The sequence below is a fragment of the Salmo trutta genome, chromosome 28 (assembly GCF_901001165.1).
Source record: "Salmo trutta chromosome 28, fSalTru1.1, whole genome shotgun sequence".
NCBI classification, from domain to species: Eukaryota; Metazoa; Chordata; class Actinopteri; order Salmoniformes; family Salmonidae; genus Salmo; species Salmo trutta.
Window position 1 is genome coordinate 11,141,961 of NC_042984.1, and position 20,497 is coordinate 11,162,457.

The 20,497-nt window shown below is 44.5% G+C and overlaps 1 protein-coding gene across 1 annotated transcript in view; it reads left to right on the forward strand.

Annotated features, from left to right (window-relative positions):
* The window catches only part of LOC115165464 (polypeptide N-acetylgalactosaminyltransferase 6-like), a 26,579-nt gene continuing 6,082 nt past the window's right edge, over nt 1–20,497 (forward strand). The window contains exons 1-9 of the mRNA XM_029718595.1: nt 1–253; nt 6,778–7,013; nt 7,142–7,425; nt 8,421–8,593; nt 11,280–11,429; nt 16,759–16,993; nt 17,808–17,925; nt 19,363–19,563; nt 20,297–20,428. Of these exons, the coding sequence (XP_029574455.1) occupies nt 6,807–7,013; nt 7,142–7,425; nt 8,421–8,593; nt 11,280–11,429; nt 16,759–16,993; nt 17,808–17,925; nt 19,363–19,563; nt 20,297–20,428 (1,500 nt within the window). The 5' untranslated portion in view covers nt 1–253; nt 6,778–6,806. The remainder of the gene's footprint in view (nt 254–6,777; nt 7,014–7,141; nt 7,426–8,420; nt 8,594–11,279; nt 11,430–16,758; nt 16,994–17,807; nt 17,926–19,362; nt 19,564–20,296; nt 20,429–20,497) is intronic.

Below are 20,497 nucleotides of genomic sequence, written 5' to 3' on the forward strand. Positions count from 1 at the left end.
CCGGTCTGTGGCAGTGACGTGTACTTCAGTTTTCTTTAGGACCCTGCAGACGGCAGTTAATCGTTTCAACCGAATGGCACCTGTTCGGTTCAAAGGGGAAATCGGGAGGCCACGGTGTTGGTGCTAGTGTATCCTTTTCGCGCTGAGAAAAATAAACTTTAAAAATAAATACCTACGTCCATCTATCTTATTTGCATGACTAAATAAAGAGCGTCGCAAAGCCGTCTCTTCAAATTTGTGAACAGTTTCCAAGGTAAGAAAGAAAGCTTTCCGGGAGACAACGCATCATTGCATCTGTCTTGTATCTACTATGAACCGTTTTTCCCCTTATGCACCAGAACGGCTACATTTGTATTGCAATAAAGTTATGTTACTGTATGTAATTTCCTGTGAGACACGTGTAGAACAAGAAACGATAGGGATAGTGGCTGCTTATGTTATTTTATCCAATCAATGTCATACATTTAATTATTTTGTCGTTTGTGTAAATCACGAAGGGAAATCGTACTTTTTTTTATACCAACTCTAGTCATATTTCACACGCTATAGTCATAGTTCCTGATCATTTTGTCACAACCAATTTCCTGCTTCTGGCATCATCTTACAACGACGAGCTGGAAAAGATCTTAGATGAGGCAACGTGTTTAAAAACCACTCAAATTTACTTGGAAATGAAATGAGAGTTCAGTTTAGGGCTTACAGTGCCTTTAATAATTATATGGTTACTTACTTTCAAAAGCCTATTTAGTATAGTAGTGTAACAATGTTGCAGTTTCATGTTCACTTGGTGTCTGTAGTATCTAGCAGTAGTATGGATGGCAGACATCACTCCTCACTGCTGTTGCCGACCCTTCGTACTGTTTCCGGTATGTACATGACTGGTTACCAGATTTACCGGTGGATTTCCTATTCTCACTGCATAGTGCTATTTGGATAATACACCATTTATATACTGCTTTTCAATGAGCCAAAGTTGCTTTACAATAGTAGAAACTAAACATAAAAATGAGATTAAAACAAAACAACACCAAACATCAGGAAGAAACAGAGAGAAGGTGTAGGGCTAATGAAGGGAAGCATATGAGTGAAGGAGTAGGTGTTGTGTGTCAGAGGGGGAGTGTGTGTGTGTGGGGGGGGGGGGTCTTAAGGGTAGGCCATGGTGAACAGGTGGGGCTTTGGGAGGGACTGAAAGATGGTGATGGTCTCAGTCATGGTTGGAGAAACCCTGGAAAAGGCTCTGTCACCAAAAGACTGGAGCTTGGACCTGGGAAGCAGCAAGGTGGCCTGCTGTGGTGGAACAGAACTAGTTGGAGCTTATGGAGGGAGCTTGAGTTGATGCCGGAGAGTAGTGAGATGGGAGATGAACGCGGGGATCAGGTTTTCAGCAGCAGGACGGGAAAGGGAGGACCTGACTTTGGCATTAATGCGGAGGTGGAAGAATGAGGTTTTGACAGTCTGTCAGATATGGTGGACAAAGGAGAGGGTGGAGTCCAGGATTATACCAAGGTTGCGTGTGTGGGGAGAGGGAGAGGCAATGGTATCATCAAAGGTTTCCAACTTTGCTGAGTGTGGTTTTGGTTCCTATAAGGAAGTTTGGTTTTTGTCACTGTTTAGCTAGAGGAAGTTGCGTTACATTCTGGTTTGTATTTCAGAGGCAGTATTCAATGTGGGTCAGAGGTGGGTTGAGGAAGGATTTGGTGCTGAGGTAGCTCTGGGTGTCGTTGGCGTAACAGTGGAAGTCAAGGTTGAATGGCAGAGGATCAGACCAAGGGGGAGGATGTAGATGAGGAAGAGTAAAAGACCCAGCACAGAGCTTTGGGGGACACCATGTGTGACAGCAGTGGAGTCAGAGGTATTGCCATTGAGGGAGATGATGTGGGTCCGGTTGGTGAGGTATGATTGTAGCCGGGAGAGTGCGGTGCCCTCAACACCCAGGCCCTCCAGCCTGCTGAGCAGGACTTGATGGCTCAGGTCCAGGAGAATCAGGATGTTGAGGGCATCAGCAGAGGTTAGGAGGTCATTGAGGTAGGTTTGTAGTTGGGAGGCAACAGTCCTTTCAAATCAAATGTTATTTGTCACATGCTTCGTAAAGAACAGGTGTGTATACTGACAGTGAAATTCTTACTTACGGGCCCTTCCCAACAATGCAGATTATATCAAAATAATAGAAAGATAATAACACTAAGAATAAATACACAATGAGTAACAATAACTTGGCTATATACACAAAGTACCAGTACAGAGTCGACATGCAGTGGTACGAGTGCCCCCAACACCCAGGCCCTTCACGAGGTAGTTGAGGTAGATAAACTCAGCAAAAAAAGAAAAGTCCCTTTTTCAGGACCCTGTCTTTCAAAGATAATTCGTAAAAATCCAAATAACTTCACAGATCTTCATTGTAAAGCGTTTAAACACTGTTTCCATGCTGTTCAATGAACCATAAACAATTAATGAACATGCACCTGTGGAAAGGTCATTAAAATTAAGACACTAACAGCCTACAGATGGTAGGCAATTAAGGTCACAGTTATGAAAACGTAGGACACTAAAGAGACCTTTCTACTGACTCTGAAAAACACCAAAATAAAGATACCCAGGGTCCCTGCTCATCTGCGTGAACTTGCCTTAGGCATGCTGCAAGGAGACATGAGGACTGCAGATGTGGCCAAGGCAATAAATTGCAATGTCCGTACTGTGAGACGCCTTAGACAGCGCTACAGGGAGACAGGATGGACAGCTGATCATCCTCGCAGTGTACAGGATCGGTACATCCGAACATCACACCTGCAGGACAGGTACAGGATGGCAACAACAACTGCCCGAGTTACACCAGGAACACACAATCCCTCCATCAGTGCTCAGACTGTCCGCAATAGGCTGAGAGAGGCTGGACTGAGGGCTTGTAGGCCTGTTTTAAGGCAGGTCCTCACCAGACATCACCGGCAGCAACGTCGCCTATGGGTACAAACCCACCGTCGCTAGACCAGACAGGACTGTCAAAAAGTGCTCTTCACTGACGAGTCGCGGTTTTGTCTCACCAGAGGTGATGGTTGGATTCGCATTTATCGTTGAAGGAATGAGCGTTACCCCGAGGCCTGTACTCTGGAGTGGGATCGATTTTGGAGGTGGAGGGTCCGTTATGGTCTGGGGCGGTGTGTCACAGCATCATCAGATTGCAGGCAATCTCAACGCTGTACTCCGGCCTTCATTAAGATGAGGGTGACTGCAGCTGTTTTGTGGTCTGACGCCACAGCTCCATGGGCGAGGGAGAGGTTGATGTACAGTAGGTAAGATCTGGACAGAGAGCAGGCTTTAATGAGAAATGTGGGTAGAGCAGGTTGCAGGTTGTAATCTTCGATGACATGACGAGTTTTGAGATCTAGGGAGAGAATCGGGGAGAATGTGGCGAGTCGGTTTCAGAGGGGACTGTTGGGAGGTTGGCAGGGAGGGGCAGCGGAGGCAGATTGATCGGTTAGTGATGTGTTTATTTTGGTGATCTTGACAAACTAAAGGAAGGAGTTGCAGAGTTCAGTGGAGGGAGTAGAGAAAGTGTCATCACGGGCTGAAGTAGTTTGCTTACTTATATTTGACCTAGCATTCACTGATAGTCATAGAATGATGGCTTTGAAGTACAGTATTGTTATAGTACAAATTCAATCTATTATTTTCTAATAAAAATCTTGTCCAAGAACTTTGTAACAAAATATTAACATTTTGACATATGGATGGTTATTTGTTACAGTTCATACATTAATGACATTTTATTGGAAGGGTGAACTTTACATTAAAAGTTGTTCTGAACACATTTTCCATACTACATGGTAGACCTAGAAAGTCCTCTTTCTTCACATGGCATGTAACTGACGTCTGTTACCAGCATAAAAACAAGCCAAACAGGCTGTTAACATTCGACATTCGAGTCAGTAGTGCTCTGTGTGGCCAATGTTGGGCTCTTGAACCACGAGAGTGTATTGAATCAATGATGGAGGTAGGCTTTCCTTGAGAGGACTGGCTTAAATGAATGATGACAAAGTAAGAGTTTTTAAGAGGCCCTAAACAGTGTTCACCGAAGCCTATCATTATTGTGATTGATACCCCCTCATAAAGCAGGATGTGTTGAATAGCCTGAGTCCAAGATCTGTTTGTGTGGTCTTGCCAGCTCCATTGAATGACAGCAATGGATTTGTCACGACAGCACAAACCAGGCCATATTCACTAGGAACGATTCAAAATCAAATCGAATGTTTTTTGTCACATGCGCCGAATACAACCGTTGTAGACCTTCCAGTGTGTCACATTCTTCTTTGTCGGACCAAAACGCAGCGGGGTTATGTGTACTCATCTTCTTTTATTAAATTGGAAAAGAAGGAAAAAAACAAAATAAACACGCACACAAAACACAATGACGAATAACAGGCCGGTAAGGCATTAAGGCTATACCTAGCACAATCTCCCACAAACTACCAACACAAACACATACCTATATATAGGACTCTCAATCAGAGGCAACTAGAAACACCTGCCTCCAATTGAGAGTCCAACACCCAATGACCTAAACAAATAAATACTAATACTAGAATGAACATAGAAATACAAAACATATAACATAGCCCAAAACCCAGAAATAATAAATCAAACACCCTTCTAAACAGCCAACCACCCCAAACCACATAAAACAAATACCCCCTGCCACGTCCTGACCAAACTACAATACAAATAACCCCTAATACTGGTCAGGACGTGACGCAGTGAAATGTTTACTTACAAGCCCTTAAACAACAATGCAGTTTTAAGAAAAATTATTGTTAAAGTATTTACTGAAATAAACTGAAGTAAAAAATTACAAATAAAATAGAAAAATAACAAATAATTAATGGCTAGTTATGGAGCTGAATTTATCCAGGTGTGTGTGTGTGTGTGCGTTATGTGAGGCGTCATTCATTAATGTGTGTGGGAGCTGCCGAGTCAGCTGACAGGTGAAGGCCCACAAGGTGACACGCACATCCAGGAGAGGGAGGGGAGGGTATGACCGGTGTTGACTTGGACAGGTGTGTTCTTGGCTGGAGCAGGTGAGTGCAGGCAGGTATGAGTTGAATTTAAAATGGACACATTTAAAATACATAGTTGCTTCAGCCAATTGAAATCAACAATAAAATTGTAAAAATAATTGAGGACAACAGAAATATGTCCATTGTGGTTCTCAGGTGTTAATAGGTCCAGGGGTGTTCTCTGGGTGGAACAGGTGTTAATAGGTCCAGGGGTGTTCTCTGGGTGGAATAGGTGTTAATAGGTCCAGGGGTTTTATTGGCTGGAACAGGTGTTAATAGGTCCAGGGGTGTTCTCTGGGTGGAGCAGGTGTTAATAGGTCCAGGAGTGTTCTTGGCTGGAGCAGGTGTTAATAGGTCCAGGAGTGTTCTTGGCTGGAGCAGGTGTTAATAGGTCCAGGAGTGTTCTTGGCTGGAGCAGGTGTTAATAGGTCCAGGGGTGTTCTTGGCTGGAGCAGGTGTTAATAGGTCCAGGAGTGTTCTTGGCTGGAGCAGGTGTTAATAGGTCCAGGAGTGTTCTTGGCTGGAGCAGGAGTGTTCTTGGCTGGAGCAGGTGTTAATAGGTCCAGGAGTGTTCTTGGCTGGAGCAGGTGTTAATAGGTCCAGGAGTGTTCTTGGTTGGAGCAGGAGTGTTCTTGGCTGGAGCAGGTGTTAATAGGTCCAGGAGTGTTCTTGGCTGGAGCAGGTGTTAATAGGTCCAGGAGTGTTCTTGGCTGGAGCAGGTGTTAATAGGTCCAGAAGTGTTCTTGGCTGGAGCAGGTGTTAATAGGTCCAGGAGTGTTCTTGGCTGGAGCAGGTGTTAATAGGTCCAGAAGTGTTCTTGGCTGGAGCAGGTGTTAATAGGTCCAGGAGTGTTCTTGGCTGGAGCAGGTGTTAATAGGTCCAGGAGTGTTCTTGGCTGGAGCAGGTGTTAATAGGTCCAGGAGTGTTATTAGCTGGAGCAGGTGTTAATAGGTCCAGGAGTGTTCTTGGCTGGAGCAGGTGTTAATAGGTCCAGGAGTGTTATTGGCTGGAGCAGGTGTTAATAGGTCCAGGAGTGTTCTTGGCTGGAGCAGGTGTTAATAGGTCCAGGAGTGTTATTAGCTGGAGCAGGTGTTAATAGGTCCAGGAGTGTTCTTGGCTGGAGCAGGTGTTAATAGGTCCAGGAGTGTTCTTGGCTGGAGCAGGTGTTAATAGGTCCAGGAGTGTTCTTGGCTGGAGCAGGTGTTAATAGGTCCAGGAGTGTTCTTGGCTGGAGCAGGTGGGTACAGGTGCAATATTTCAGGTTGTTTACTGAGAGGTGTGTTCTGTTTGTTCTTTCACTCTCTTGTTCTCTCTACTCACGCCGTGTGTGTGTGTGTGTGCGTGCGTGCGTGCGTGCGTGCGTGCGTGGTTATTCCTCTGGGACTCCTCCTCCACCCAGGAAAGAGAAAGCGAGGGAAAGAGAGTAGCTATGACAGTGGATGAGTGCTATAAGAGTTGCTAGGTACACACATAGTACAGACTGGTTAAGAAGACATGACTGGACCACATCTTTTGACATTTGGCAGGCAGTTATTATACACATCTGTTTTTGGGTAGATCTAGATTTTAAAACTGCGATAGATTCACCTTGGTGTCAGGTAAGGAAAGTATTTTCTGTTTGAGTCTATTTAAGAAAATTGTAGATATTCTTAAATAGCTCTTTGCTGCCATTACTATATAATCCCTCCAGTTTTAAATTACCAATCATTTTCCACCCCCCTCTTTCCAGCAGCGGCCATTTTGCATTGACCCACCACCATGCGTCTGTTCCTGCGTCGGCGCATGTCCCTCCTGAAGCTGGCCCTGGCTGGGGGGACTCTGTTTATGGTTGTCCTTGTTGTCCTCCAGAAAGACGTGGGCTTCAGTTCCAACTCTGTCCAAGACCCCTGGTTCCAAGACCTGGTGGAACGCAAGGAGAGAGTGCTGGTGATGGTCCGAGGAGCAGTCAACAACCTGGGCTTCCAGGTACCTTTATGGGTCCTTTTGGTGGGGGGCACTAGAGTAGTACAGTGGGTGGGCTTTTGTTTTATTTTTTTGCAATATATAATAATTGAAATAAAACGAAGAAAACTAATAATAACCTGGGCTTCCAGATTGGAGCTCCCCAGCCTCCACCGCTGGAGGAGCAGCAGGCCACCTCAGACCGCAACTGTCCTCCAGGTCACTACACCCAAGCAGAGTTGATGCCAGTCCTGGATAGGCCCCAACAGGACCCCCAGGGGCCCGGGGCAGATGGGATAGGCTATGAGAAAGACAAGATGACACCAGAGGAGGAGAAAGAGAAGGAAGATGGGATGACTGTTAACTGTTTCAACCAGTTCTCCTCCGATAGGATCTCCCTCAGCCGTAGCCTAGGAGACGACACCCGGCCACCAGAGTAAGACTATGTCCCAATTATCTCTCCTTCCTCCCAAAGTGTGCACTTGTTCACTTCCCTTCACTGATATGAAAGGAAATGGCTTGTGTAAGACATCTGGTGGAAACTAGCCCATGCCTACACCAATCCAATGCTTTTAGACTGTTTTTTCTTAAAAGCTTTTATGTTATATTTCAATCACTTTGGTTTACACTACCGGTCAAACGTTTTAGGACACCTACTCATTCAAGGGTTTGTCTTTATTTGTACTATTTTCTACATTGTAGAATAATAGTGAAGACATAAAAACTATGAAATAACACATATGGAATCATGTAGTAACCAAAAAAGTGTTAAACAAATCAAAATATATTTTATATTTGAGATTCTTCAAATGGCCACCCTTTGCCTTGATGACAGCTTTGCACACTCTTGGCATTCTCTCAACCAGCTTCATGAGGTAGTCACCTGGAATGCATTTCAATTAACAGGTGTGCCTTTTTTAAAGTTAATTTGTGGAATTTCTTTCCTTCTTAATGCATTTGAGCCAATCAGTTGTGTTGTGACAAGTCTGAAACCAACAGGACCCTAAACAGCTTCTACCCCCAAGCCATAAGACTGCAAGGTACTTAGTTAAAAAGTTCATCAATAGCTACCCATGCTATCTACAATGACCCATTTTTAACAATAACTCTTTTGACTCATCCCATACGCTGCTGCTACTGTTATCTATCCTGTTGCCTAGTTACTTTACCTAAATCTACATATCTACCTCGTACCACTGCACATCAACTCGGTACTGGTACTCTGTATATATAGTCAAGGTATCGTTACTCATTGTGGATTTATTCCTTTGTTATTATTTTTCTATTATTTAAAACATGTTCTCTCTACATTGTTGGGAAGGGCCAATAACTAAGTAGTTCACTGTTAGTCTAAATCTGTTGTTTACGGTGCATGTGACAAATACAATTTGGTTTGATTTGACACAGTCTTGCCTTTTCTTTTCTTCCCAGGTGTGTGGAGCGTAAGTTCCGTCGCTGTCCTCCTCTCCCCACCACCAGTGTAATCATAGTGTTCCACAACGAGGCCTGGTCCACCCTGCTGCGTACCGTCTACAGCGTCCTCCACACCTCCCCTGCTGCCCTGCTCACTGAGATCATCATGGTGGACGACGCCAGCACCGCAGGTTGGAATCTTTCAGGGCTTTACTGTAGCCTAGCTACAGTCCTGTTAATGACATGGGGAAAAACTTAGGGCAGTGATAATTCATATAATTGATTAGGGGACAACGCCAGCACCACAGGTGGGCATGATGGCTCAAGTACTGGAGCCTTACACCATGGGTGGACTTAGAGTAGGAGATAGATAGGCCTTGGTTTAGAGCTTGACGCCACTAGGCCTTGGTTTAGAGCTTTACGCCACTAGGCATTTTTTTACATTTACATTTTAGTCATTTAGCAGACGCTCTTATCCAGAGCGACTTACAGTAGTGAATGCATACATTTCATTAAAAAAAATCCGTACTGGTCCCCCGTGGGAATCGAACCCACAACCCTGGCGTTGCAAACACCATGCTCTACCAACTGAGCCACACGGTGCCTTGGTTTAGAGCTTGACGCCACCGGCTCTTAGAGTAAAACATACTATGGGGCCTGGGTTGTTCATTAGGACACATCTTAGCCAAGCATTTTGCCATAGATAATTAAATTAATTCCTTGTTTCTGAGCGCGTTCTTCGGTTTCTTGTCTACGGATCACAACTCCGTTTCAGAGCAAAGCATGTGTGACTTCATTTACACAGGCAGCTCAAATCTGATCTTTTTCACTTATTGGTCTTTTGACCAATTGGATCTGAAAAATGTCTGATGTGAAAACATCTGATGTGATTAGTCAAAAGACCAATAAGGGGCAAAAAAATAGCTGCCTGTGTAAACACAGCCTACTATTATTATTAGACTGTTAACGTGTGAATGACTGTGATCATGTCATTCTGAAACTGAGTGTTCCCTTATGAACAGGAAGTGAAATTGGCATAGCGTCAGTAATAAAGACTAAAAGAGGAGGTGCTTTTTACACGGTTGGTTAACTACAGTTTAACTGCTCCTGGACCTTGGAACCTCTTCTATCTCCTCCCGTCTGAATCGGTTTGGTTTAATCTCCCTGTTTTAACGACCATCTTTTCTATGACTGGATGTGGTCGCATGTGGTTACAGTCCTATGCCATCACATTTAGACAGCATGTGGTTACAGTCCTATGCCATCACATTTAGACAGCATGTGGTTACAGTCCTATGCCATCCCATTTAGACAGCATGTGGTTACAGTCCTATGCCATCACATTTAGACAGCATGTGGTTACAGTCCTATGCCATCACATTTAGACAGCATGTGGTTACAGTCCTATGCCATCACATTTAGACAGCATGTGGTTACAGTCCTATGCCATCACATTTAGACAGCATGTGGTTACAGTCCTATGCCATCACATTTAGACAGCATGTGGTTACAGTCCTATGCCATCACATTTAGACAGCATGTGGTTACAGTCCTATGCCATAACATTTAGACAGCATGTGGTTACAGTCCTATGCCATCACATTTAGACAGCATGTGGTTACAGTCCTATGCCATCCCATTTAGACAGCATGTGGTTACAGTCCTATGCCATCACATTTAGACAGCATGTGGTTACAGTCCTATGCCATCACATTTAGACAGCATGTGGTTACAGTCCTATGCCATCCCATTTAGACAGCATGTGGTTACAGTCCTATGCCATCACATTTAGACAGCATGTGGTTACAGTCCTATGCCATCTCATTTAGACAGCATGTGGTTACAGTCCTATGCCATCACATTTAGACAGCATGTGGTTACAGTCCTATGCCATCACATTTAGACAGCATGTGGTTACAGTCCTATGCCATCCCATTTAGACAGCATGTGGTTACAGTCCTATGCCATCACATTTAGACAGCATGTGGTTACAGTCCTATGCCATCTCATTTAGACAGCATGTGGTTACAGTCCTATGCCATCACATTTAGACAGCATGTGGTTACAGTCCTATGCCATCCCATTTAGACAGCATGTGGTTACAGTCCTATGCCATCACATTTAGACAGCATGTGGTTACAGTCCTATGCCATCACATTTAGACAGCATGTGGTTACAGTCCTATGCCATCACATTTAGACAGCATGTGGTTACAGTCCTATGCCATCACATTTAGACAGCATGTGGTTACAGTCCTATGCCATCACATTTAGACAGCATGTGGTTACAGTCCTATGCCATCACATTTAGACAGCATGTGGTTACAGTCTTATGAACACACCCCTGCTCTCTGTCAGTTCCCTAGAGATGCTGTTCTAATGCTGTGTTCATAACATCTTGTAAATTCGTAAATACAAGCATACGACTGGAAAAAATTCACTTGAATGCCCCTCTAACCCGTGGAAAATACGTCTATCATGCCTGAGCTCAGATTTCTCCCACATGCTGAACACTGACGTCACATACAGTACTAAGGAAATGACCTCGAACAGCTTTTTCGGCAATAAACAACAACAAAACATTCTAAAAATTGATCTATTAATATGGTTTTTGAACACTATAATTTGTTTACGAGCATGATAGCTGTACTTTTATTTTATGGTTGACGCAGCTTCTATGCCGTTTTGCCAATAGGCGTTTTCAACGAGTTCAAAGCATGTGAACGCACACAACTCGTTCCCATTTTACAAGTAGTATTTTGTGAGTTTCCCACTTTGTTATGAACGCAGCATTAACCTCCTGTCATTAACCCCCATGCTCCAGACCACCTGAAGAAAATAATTTAATATCAGGTATGTGTTCCCTTCTTCCTACCAGAGCACCTGGGGACTCGGCTGGATGAGTATGTGAAACAGCTGAATATAGTAAAGGTGGTGAGACAGCAGGAGAGGAAGGGCCTGATCACAGCCAGGCTCCTGGGGGCCAGAGGGGCACTGGGACAGACTCTCACCTTCCTGGACGCACACTGTGAGTAGATATGAATGAATGAATTAATGAATGCTGGGGGGCCCATTGAGAGAGACTCGCCTTCCTGGACGCACACTATGATTAGTGATGAATGAATGAATGAATGATGGGAGGCCCAGGGACAGACACTCTCCTTCCTGGATGCACACTGTGATTAGTGATGGATGAATGAATGAATGCTGGGAGGCCCAGGGACAGACACTCTCCTTCCTGGACGCACACTATGATTAGTGATGGATGAATGAATGAATGAATGCTGGGAGGCCCAGGGACATACACTCTCCTTCCTGGATGCACACTGTGAGTAGTGATGAATGAATGAATGCTGGGAGGCCCAGGGACAGACACTCTCCTTCCTGGACGCACACTATGATTAGTGATGGATGAATGAATGAATGAATGCTGGAAGGCCCAGGGACATACACTCTCCTTCCTGGATGCACACTGTGACTAGCTACTGTATATGCAAGTGTTGGCATGGTTTCAAATCGAGCCACAACATCCTCATCCTACCTAGGTGGAGGGGGTAAAATGGAAGGGTAGGTGGAGGGGGTAAAATGGAAGGGTAGGTGGAGGGGGTAAAATGGAAGGGTAGGTGGAGGGGGAAAAATGGAAGGGTAGGTGAAGGGGGTAAAATGGAAGGGTAGGTGGAGGAGGTAAAATGGAAGGGTAGATGGAGGAGGTAAAATGGAAGGGTAGATGGAGGGGGTAAAATGGAAGGGTAGATGGAGGGGGTAAAATGGAAGGGTAGATGGAGGGGGTAAAATGGAAGGGTAGGTGGAGGGGGTAAAATGGAAGGGTAGACAGAGGGGGTAAAATGGAAGGGTAGGCAGAGGGGGTAAAATGGAAGGGTAGGTGGAGGGGGTAAAATGGAAGGGTAGGTGGAGAGGGTAAAATGGAAGGGTAGGTGGAGGGGGTAAAATGGTTCCCATGAGATCAATCCATTTACAACCATTGTGCTACATCTATGTATCTGTTTAAATGTTTAGTACAGATGAACTACCTATAATCTAATAACTGAGTTTATAAACTACTTTTAACCCCTTTATAAATCATGTTATGTATATTATTGTAAAGTGTTAAAGGTATGTGGTAGATTTTCTAATGTGTTAATGTTTATACCAAGAAGTTTCCCCGCTGTCTGCCTGTGATATTTATATTGAGTTCTTTAAAGCAGTGTTTCCCAGTCCTGGTCCTGGGGACTCAAAGAGGTGCACATTATAGTTGTTGACCTCACACCTAATACACCTGATGGAGATCATCAAATTGATGCCTGATGACTTGATTCGTGTAATGAAGTGTGTAAGCACTAGGGCAAAACCAGAAATGTTGGAGTCCCAAGTACCAATATTGGGGAAAAAGACCCAATGCAGCGGTTTTTATATCAAATAATTTGGGTAACAATGAATTACCTTACTGTAAAAGATTTCCATTAAAATAGGCTAAAATAGCTTTTTAGCAAAAAAGTGGTCTGAGTGGAAGGGGGGAAAACTAGCTGTTATTGGCAGAGAGGTTTGGAACTCTTTTTGTTATTGTTCTATTAACCAATTTACTGCAAAGTGATGTCACTATGGAAAGTTGAAACTCCCGCCCACACAAACCTTCTGGTTTAAAAGCTCCTGTGTAGATGTGTATTTTCAACCAGAAACTATCAGGAAAGAACACTGATAAAAACAGTTGTGGTTAGTGGCCTTAAGTCAGGACTAGTCGGTTTGTCTCAGTTAGATGTCCGTTGTAGATTGGGGTTCTCTTAGTAGTCAACAGTTGAAACCTGTTCTTCAGGTTACCCTGCTAGAACCTAGATGTACGACACCATTCCACTCATGTATGCTTAGAGAGATGTAAAGTGGAGCGATGAAGGGCTATAAATCCAGATACAAGGTGATAAAGGCATTGTATATATATACATACATACATACATACATACATACATACATACATACATACATACATACATACATACATACATACATACATACATACATACATACATACATACATACATACATACATACTTTGGCCAGTTTATTAGGTAGTACCAGGTCAGACCCCCCTAGCCTGAATACTTCGGGGCATTAAATGTTGCTCAATTGGTATCAAGGGATCTAACGTGTGCCAGGAAAACATTACCCACACCATTATACTACCCACACCATTATACTACCCACACCATTATACTACCCACACCATTATACTACCCACACCATTATACTACCCACACCATTATACTACCCACACCATTATACTACCCACACCATTACACTACCCACACCATTATACTACCCACACCATTATACTACCCACACCATTACACCACCGCCTCCAGCCTGTACTGTTGACACCAGGCAGGATGGAGCCAGGAAAACATTCCTCACACCATTATACTACCGCCACCAGCCTGTACTGTTGACACCAGGCAGGATGGGGCCAGGAAAACATTCCTCACACCATTATACTACCACACCATTACACCACCGCCTCCAGCCTGTACTGTTGACACCAGGCAGGATGGGGCCAGGAAAACATTCCCCACACCATTATACTACCACCACCAGCCTGTACTGTTGACACCAGGCAGGATGGGGCCAGGAAAACATTCCCCACACCATTACACCACCGCCTCCAGCCTGTACTGTTGACACCAGGCAGGATGGGGCCAGGAAAACATTCCCCACACCATTACACCACCGCCTCCAGCCTGTACTGTCGACACCAGGCAGGATGGGGCCATGAACTCATGCTGATTACACCAAATCCTGACTCTGCCACCAGCCTGTACTGTTGACACCAGGCAGGATGGGGCCATGAACTCATGCTGCTTACACCAAATCCTGACTCTGCCATCAGCCTGTACTGTTGACACCAGGCAGGATGGGGCCATGAACTCATGTTGATTACACCAAATCCTGACTCTGCCACCAGCCTGTACTGTCGACACCAGGCAGGATGGGGCCATGAACTCATGCTGATTACACCAAATCCTGACTCTGCCACCAGCCTGTACTGTCGACACCAGGCAGGATGGGGCCATGAACTCATGCTGATTACACCAAATCCTGACTCTGCCACCAGCCTGTACTTTCGACACCAGGCAGGATGGGGCCATGAACTCATGCTGATTACACCAAATCCTGACTCTGCCACCAGCCTGTACTGTCGACACCAGGCAGGATGGGGCCATGAACTCATGCTGATTACACCAAATCCTGACTCTGCCACCAGCCTGTACTGTTGACACCAGGCAGGATGGGGCCATGAACTCATGCTGCTTACACCAAATCCTGACTCTGCCATCAGCCTGTACTGTTGATACCAGGCAGGATGGGGCCATGAACTCATGTTGATTACACCAAATCCTGACTCTGCCATCAGCCTGTACTGTCGACACCAGGCAGGATGGGGCCATGAACTCATGCTGATTACACCAAATCCTGACTCTGCCACCAGCCTGTACTGTTGACACCAGGCAGGATGGGGCCATGAACTCATGCTGATTACACCAAATCCTGACTCTGCCACCAGCCTGTACCGTAGACACCAGGCAGGATGGTGCCATGAACTCATGCTGATTACACCAAATCCTGACTCTGCCATCAGCATGACTCAACAGGAACCAGGATTCTTTGAACAGGGCAAAGTTTTTCCACTCCTCAGTTGTCCAGTGATTGCGTGCCCGCTGGAGCCACTTCCTCTTGTTTTTGATAGGAGTGGAACCCAGTGTGGTCGTCTGCTGCAGTAGCCCTTCCATGACAAGGAACAAGACGATGTGCATTCCGGGATGCCGTTCTGCACACCACTGTTTGTGGCCCGCTTGTTAGCTTGCCCGATTCTTGCTTTTCTCCTTCTACCTCTCATCAACGAGCTGTTTTCGCCCACAGGACTGCCGCTGACTGGATGTTTTGTTTGTCGCACCATTCTCGGAGACACAGCCCGTGATTGGAGAGCAATAGATAAGGGACACATTGGAGGATAGAGTAGGTATTGTTTTGTCCTGCGTGAAAAGACCAGGAGGCCGGCTGTTTCTGAGATACTGAAACCGGCGAGCCTGGCACTGGCGATCATACAGTACCACGCTCAAAGTTGCTTAGGTCACTTGTTATGCCCATTCTAACGTTCAATCGAATAGTAACTGAATGGCCCGACGCCTGTCTGGCTGCTTTATATAGCAAGTCGTGGCCATGTGACTCACTGTCTGTAGGAGCGAAACATTTTTGTAAACGTGTACATAATAAAGTGGCCACTGAGTTTATGAAACTTATACAAATACATACACAAATAATGTGAATTATCAGGGTCATCCTGTAAAGGGGTCTGAGGCCAGAGGGGTATCCTACGGAGCAGGTTTGAGGAGTTAGCAAGGTAACTTAGCCTAGCGGTTAGCCTAGCGGTTAGCCTAGCGGTTAGCCTAGCGGTTAGCCTAGCGGTTAGAACGTTGGACCAGTAACCGAAAGGTGGCTAGTTTGAATCATCGAGCCGACAAGGTGAAAAATCTGTCTGTGCCCTTGAGCAAGGCACTTAATCCTAATTTCTCTGGATAAGAGCGTCTGCTAAATGACTAATATGTATAAATGTAAAACATTGGTCATCTCGGGATAACTGGTCATACGAAAGTGGCTCAGCTTTTAGCCAGGTAAATTTCTATGGCAACGAATCCTTCAGAACTAACCTGCTCCGGGGCAGGCTAACTCACGGCTAAACTTCCCTGAATGAAATGACTGAGCCATGAGTTGAGGACCAATGAAATCAAATTCCCTCCCTCTTGCAAAGATTGCGTCATCATCCCCTTCATTTGAGGAAGACTACTGATTTTAAATATTTTATAAATGAAATGTTTTTTGTTGTTGTTGTGTTAAAACATTTTAATATATCACAATACACATTTAGTAATGACCGGATGTATTTTAAACTTCACGCAATGTAACACTTTTGTATGACTTAATTAAAAAGGATTTCCAAAGCCTGTTTCACACCAAGGCCTGCTGAGTTTGCACGATAAATGTCATTTCATTTTGATTTCGGCACAAATGAAAATGTACCACTGACTCGCCCAATGGATTGATGTTTCAGCGTTGTCTCAATGACGAGTTCTGCGTTCGACTAGACATATGCAACGTTACACAACATTCAAATAGAAAAGTATTGTGTCGAGAGTGTATATGATGTTCTGTCATGTAGAATTGGAAAGGGAGTCAGCTTCATTCATAACATCTCTATCTGCAATGTTCCACAGCGTTTGTCAGCTGAACCTCCTTTTTGTGCTTTGTTCCTTGTAAAAAAAATTAAAATAAAGAATCCAGTTACTGAACACTCCCCTCCTCTCCCCTCCCAGGTGAGTGTTTCCATGGCTGGCTGGAGCCCCTGCTTGCTCGTATTGTAGAGGAGCCCACGGCCGTGGTCAGCCCAGAGATCACCACCATCAACCTGAATAACTTTGCCTTCAACAAGCCTGTAGCCACCGCTAAGGCCCAGAACAGAGGAAACTTTGACTGGAGCCTCACCTTCGGCTGGGAGGGCATCCCCGAGCAGGAGAGGAACAGACGCAAAGACGAGACCTACCCCGTCAAGTAAGGGCTAGGGACCCACCAAACATAATTTACATCATTTATTTAATGTACCCTTTATTTAACCCCCTGCATAGTGATGTTAATGAAAAGCTCACAATGCAGCATGTATAGCAACTTCAATATTACAGTAACATATTACACAATATTATCTCATGCTTTCAAACAGCGTTAATAAAGTGGAATATATCAAATATTTTGTCTAAAACAGCCATATACATGGAGTGTACAAAACATTATGAACACCTGCTCGTTCCGTGACATAGAATGAACAGGTGAATCCAGGTGAAAGCTATGGTCACTTGTTAAATCCACTTCAATCGGTGTAGGTGAAAGGGAGAAGATGGGTTAAATCAATATTTTTAAGCCTAGAGACAATTGAGACATGGATTGTGTATTTGTCCCATTCAGAGGGTGAATGGGCAAGACAAAATATTTAAGTTCCTTTTGAACGGGGTATTGTAGTTGGTGCCAGGCACACCGGTGTGTGTCAAAAACTGCAATGCTGCTAAGTTTTTCACGCTCCACAGTTTCCCCGTGTGTATCAAGAATGGTCCAGCACCCTGAAGACATCCAGCAAACTTGACACAACTGTGGGAATTGGAGTCAACATGGGCCAGCATCCCTGTGGAATGCTTTCGATACCTTGTAGAGTCCATGCCCCGATGAATTGAGGCTCTTCTGAGGGCAAAAGAGGGGGGGGTGCAACTCAATATTAGGAAGGCGTTCTTAATGTTTTGTACACTCGGTGTATACAATATTATCTCATGCTATTGCCTTGACACCATTTGTCACCTCTACGGGTCTGTTGCTTCAGAACTCCAACGTTTGCCGGTGGTCTCTTCTCCATCTCCAAGAAGTATTTTGAACACATTGGGACGTACGACGATAAGATGGAGATCTGGGGTGGTGAGAATGTGGAGATGTCCTTCAGGGTTAGTTTCCCCTCTGCCCTTTCCTCTAACAGCGTTAATGAAGTGGAATTTATCAAGAACTTCAGCAAGTCTAAAACACTGCGCTATATATAGAGAGTTTAGTCATAATGCTTTCTCAACGACTTTCTGTTGATGATTACCTACATTTAATTGGTTGAATGGTGTCGTGACCTCAACGTTGTATATGGCTCTGGTCTTAAATAATCTCCCACCTTAATTGCATGTTGTAGTGATTGAAATGACATGTACTGTAATGTGTAAATGGTGTATGGTGTGAGCATGTGTATCTGCAATGGGAATTTCCAGGTGAAGGAAAAAGGACAGCAGTCATAGGTAGTCAATCAATCTGGTTTATTACAAGTTGCAACCGGGAGACACCACCCAGCACAGAAGCAAAGGAAATGTCTAACTGGCCTCTTGGAGACACACCCTTAATATCCTAATCAGACATATAGCACAAAATGTTCTGGAAACACCAGCCCCAGAGGCTTCTGGGAAGTCAAAACAGAAAGACAGTGTCTGCATTCCAAACACTTAACAGACACCCTCTCCTCTCAGCCCTCAAATTAAGTGGACACTTCTGATGATGTATCATGACGTCTGACGAGTATACACTTAGATGGCGAGGGAGGAAGGAATGATTTTTAAATGGACCGCCCTTGCCCAGAAATTTGTCACTCGTTCGTTTCTGCGACGATTGTGTTTTCAGCTACCGGTGGCTTGTGGGTGCTTTATATGCGCTACAGTCAATTATGATTGCATGTCTACTTATATTAACTATATAATTATTAATATATGCCTACTCTATGATAGCTAGCAAATGTATTAGCTAACTAACGTTAGCCTGCCTAGCTACTTCTGAAGAAGAACATTTTTTATTTCTACAATTTCCAAAAGCTAACCAAACAAAAATATTACTTTTACGAGACGTGTTTCTGCATTAGTAGCACAACTTCTAATTTATTTACATTCATTTTTACTTACACTTGTATGTTGACTCCATATTGATGTTGAAGTTTTAAGTTTTGGCTAACTTTTCTTAGCGGATGTACAATCATCGCGAATTGAATTATGGGGCGTTTCAGGCCCTGAAGTGAACATAATTGTACACTCGCAAACTCCATTAAAAACAAGGGCTGAGGGGATGACTTTGCTAACTTCCCTTGCTTGGCTAATCACTTGGACCAATGACAAAAATGGCTGTGGGGATTCCCCCAAGGGCGTAAGGCGAGGGTAAGTAGACGAGGGTGTGTCTTTTATGAGTTTGAAACGCAGCCAGTGACTTTGTCAGCTGCTATAGGATCAGTGTTCACACAATGTCATCAATACAATTTGCAAATAATCGGTGTGTCCTTGGTCATTGTACCTCCAGTGACAAGGCAGGTCACTAAGTTATTCAGCTAACTGTGATCAACTTTCTGACATCATCTCCCCCAGGTGTGGCAGTGTGGGGGCCAGCTGGAGATCATTCCGTGTTCTGTGGTTGGTCACGTGTTCCGTACCAAGTCCCCCCACACCTTCCCTAAAGGCACTGAGGTCATCACACGGAACCAGGTACGATTAGCCGAGGTCTGGATGGACGACTACAAACACATCTACTACCGGCGCAACAGTAACGCTGCCAAGATGGCCAAAGAGGTATGTGTTCAGTCAACTCCAAGTGTCCTACTGCTAGATATAGTTAAGCCCATGGCATGTTTTCATTTACTCCCAAGTTTCATAATACTATTAGATAATCTTGTTTTGCCAGATTTGGTAATCTCACATTCTCTTGACACAAAAGGAACATCTTAATCAAGGATAACTGTAAGCCAACACACTACTGCTCATAATGCGTGTCTGCACATACCGCGATCTGTTTATAAGATATTAATATGCATCTGGAACAGGCTGAAATACAAGTTCTTATGAGCGGCTATATATGATATATGGGGTTAAAGTTAACTATCAGTGCACAGGGTTGAAGTTCCACTCACTCATTTCCACTCCTCTGTTTGTTACAGAAAGGATTTGGTGACATCTCAGAGCGTGTGAATCTGTGTTTTGCAGAAAGGGTTTGGTGACATCTCAGAGCGTGTGAATCTGTGTTTTGCAGAAAGGGTTTGGTGACATCTCAGAGCGTGTGAATCTGTGTTTTGCAGAAAGGGTTTGGTGACATCTCAGAGCGTGTGAATCTGTGTTTTGCAGAAAGGGTTTGGTGACATCTCAGAGCGTGTGAATCTGTGTTTTGCAGAAAGGGTTTGGTGACATCTCAGAGCGTGTGAATCTGTGTTTTGCAGAAAGGGTTTGGTGACATCTCAGAGCGTGTGAATCTGTGTTTTGCAGAAAGGGTTTGGTGGTATCTCAGAGTGTGTGAATCTGTGTTTTGCAGAAAGGGTTTGGTGACATCTCAGAGCGTGTGAATCTGAGGGAGAGCCTACATTGTAAGAACTTCACCTGGTATTTGAATAATATCTACCCTGAGATGTTCGTACCAGACCTCACCCCGACTAAGTTTGGAGCGGTAAGTCTCGTTCCCAAATCCCTTCAGGTGTACACAAACACACTCACTCACTGTAGTCGTTTTCCGTTG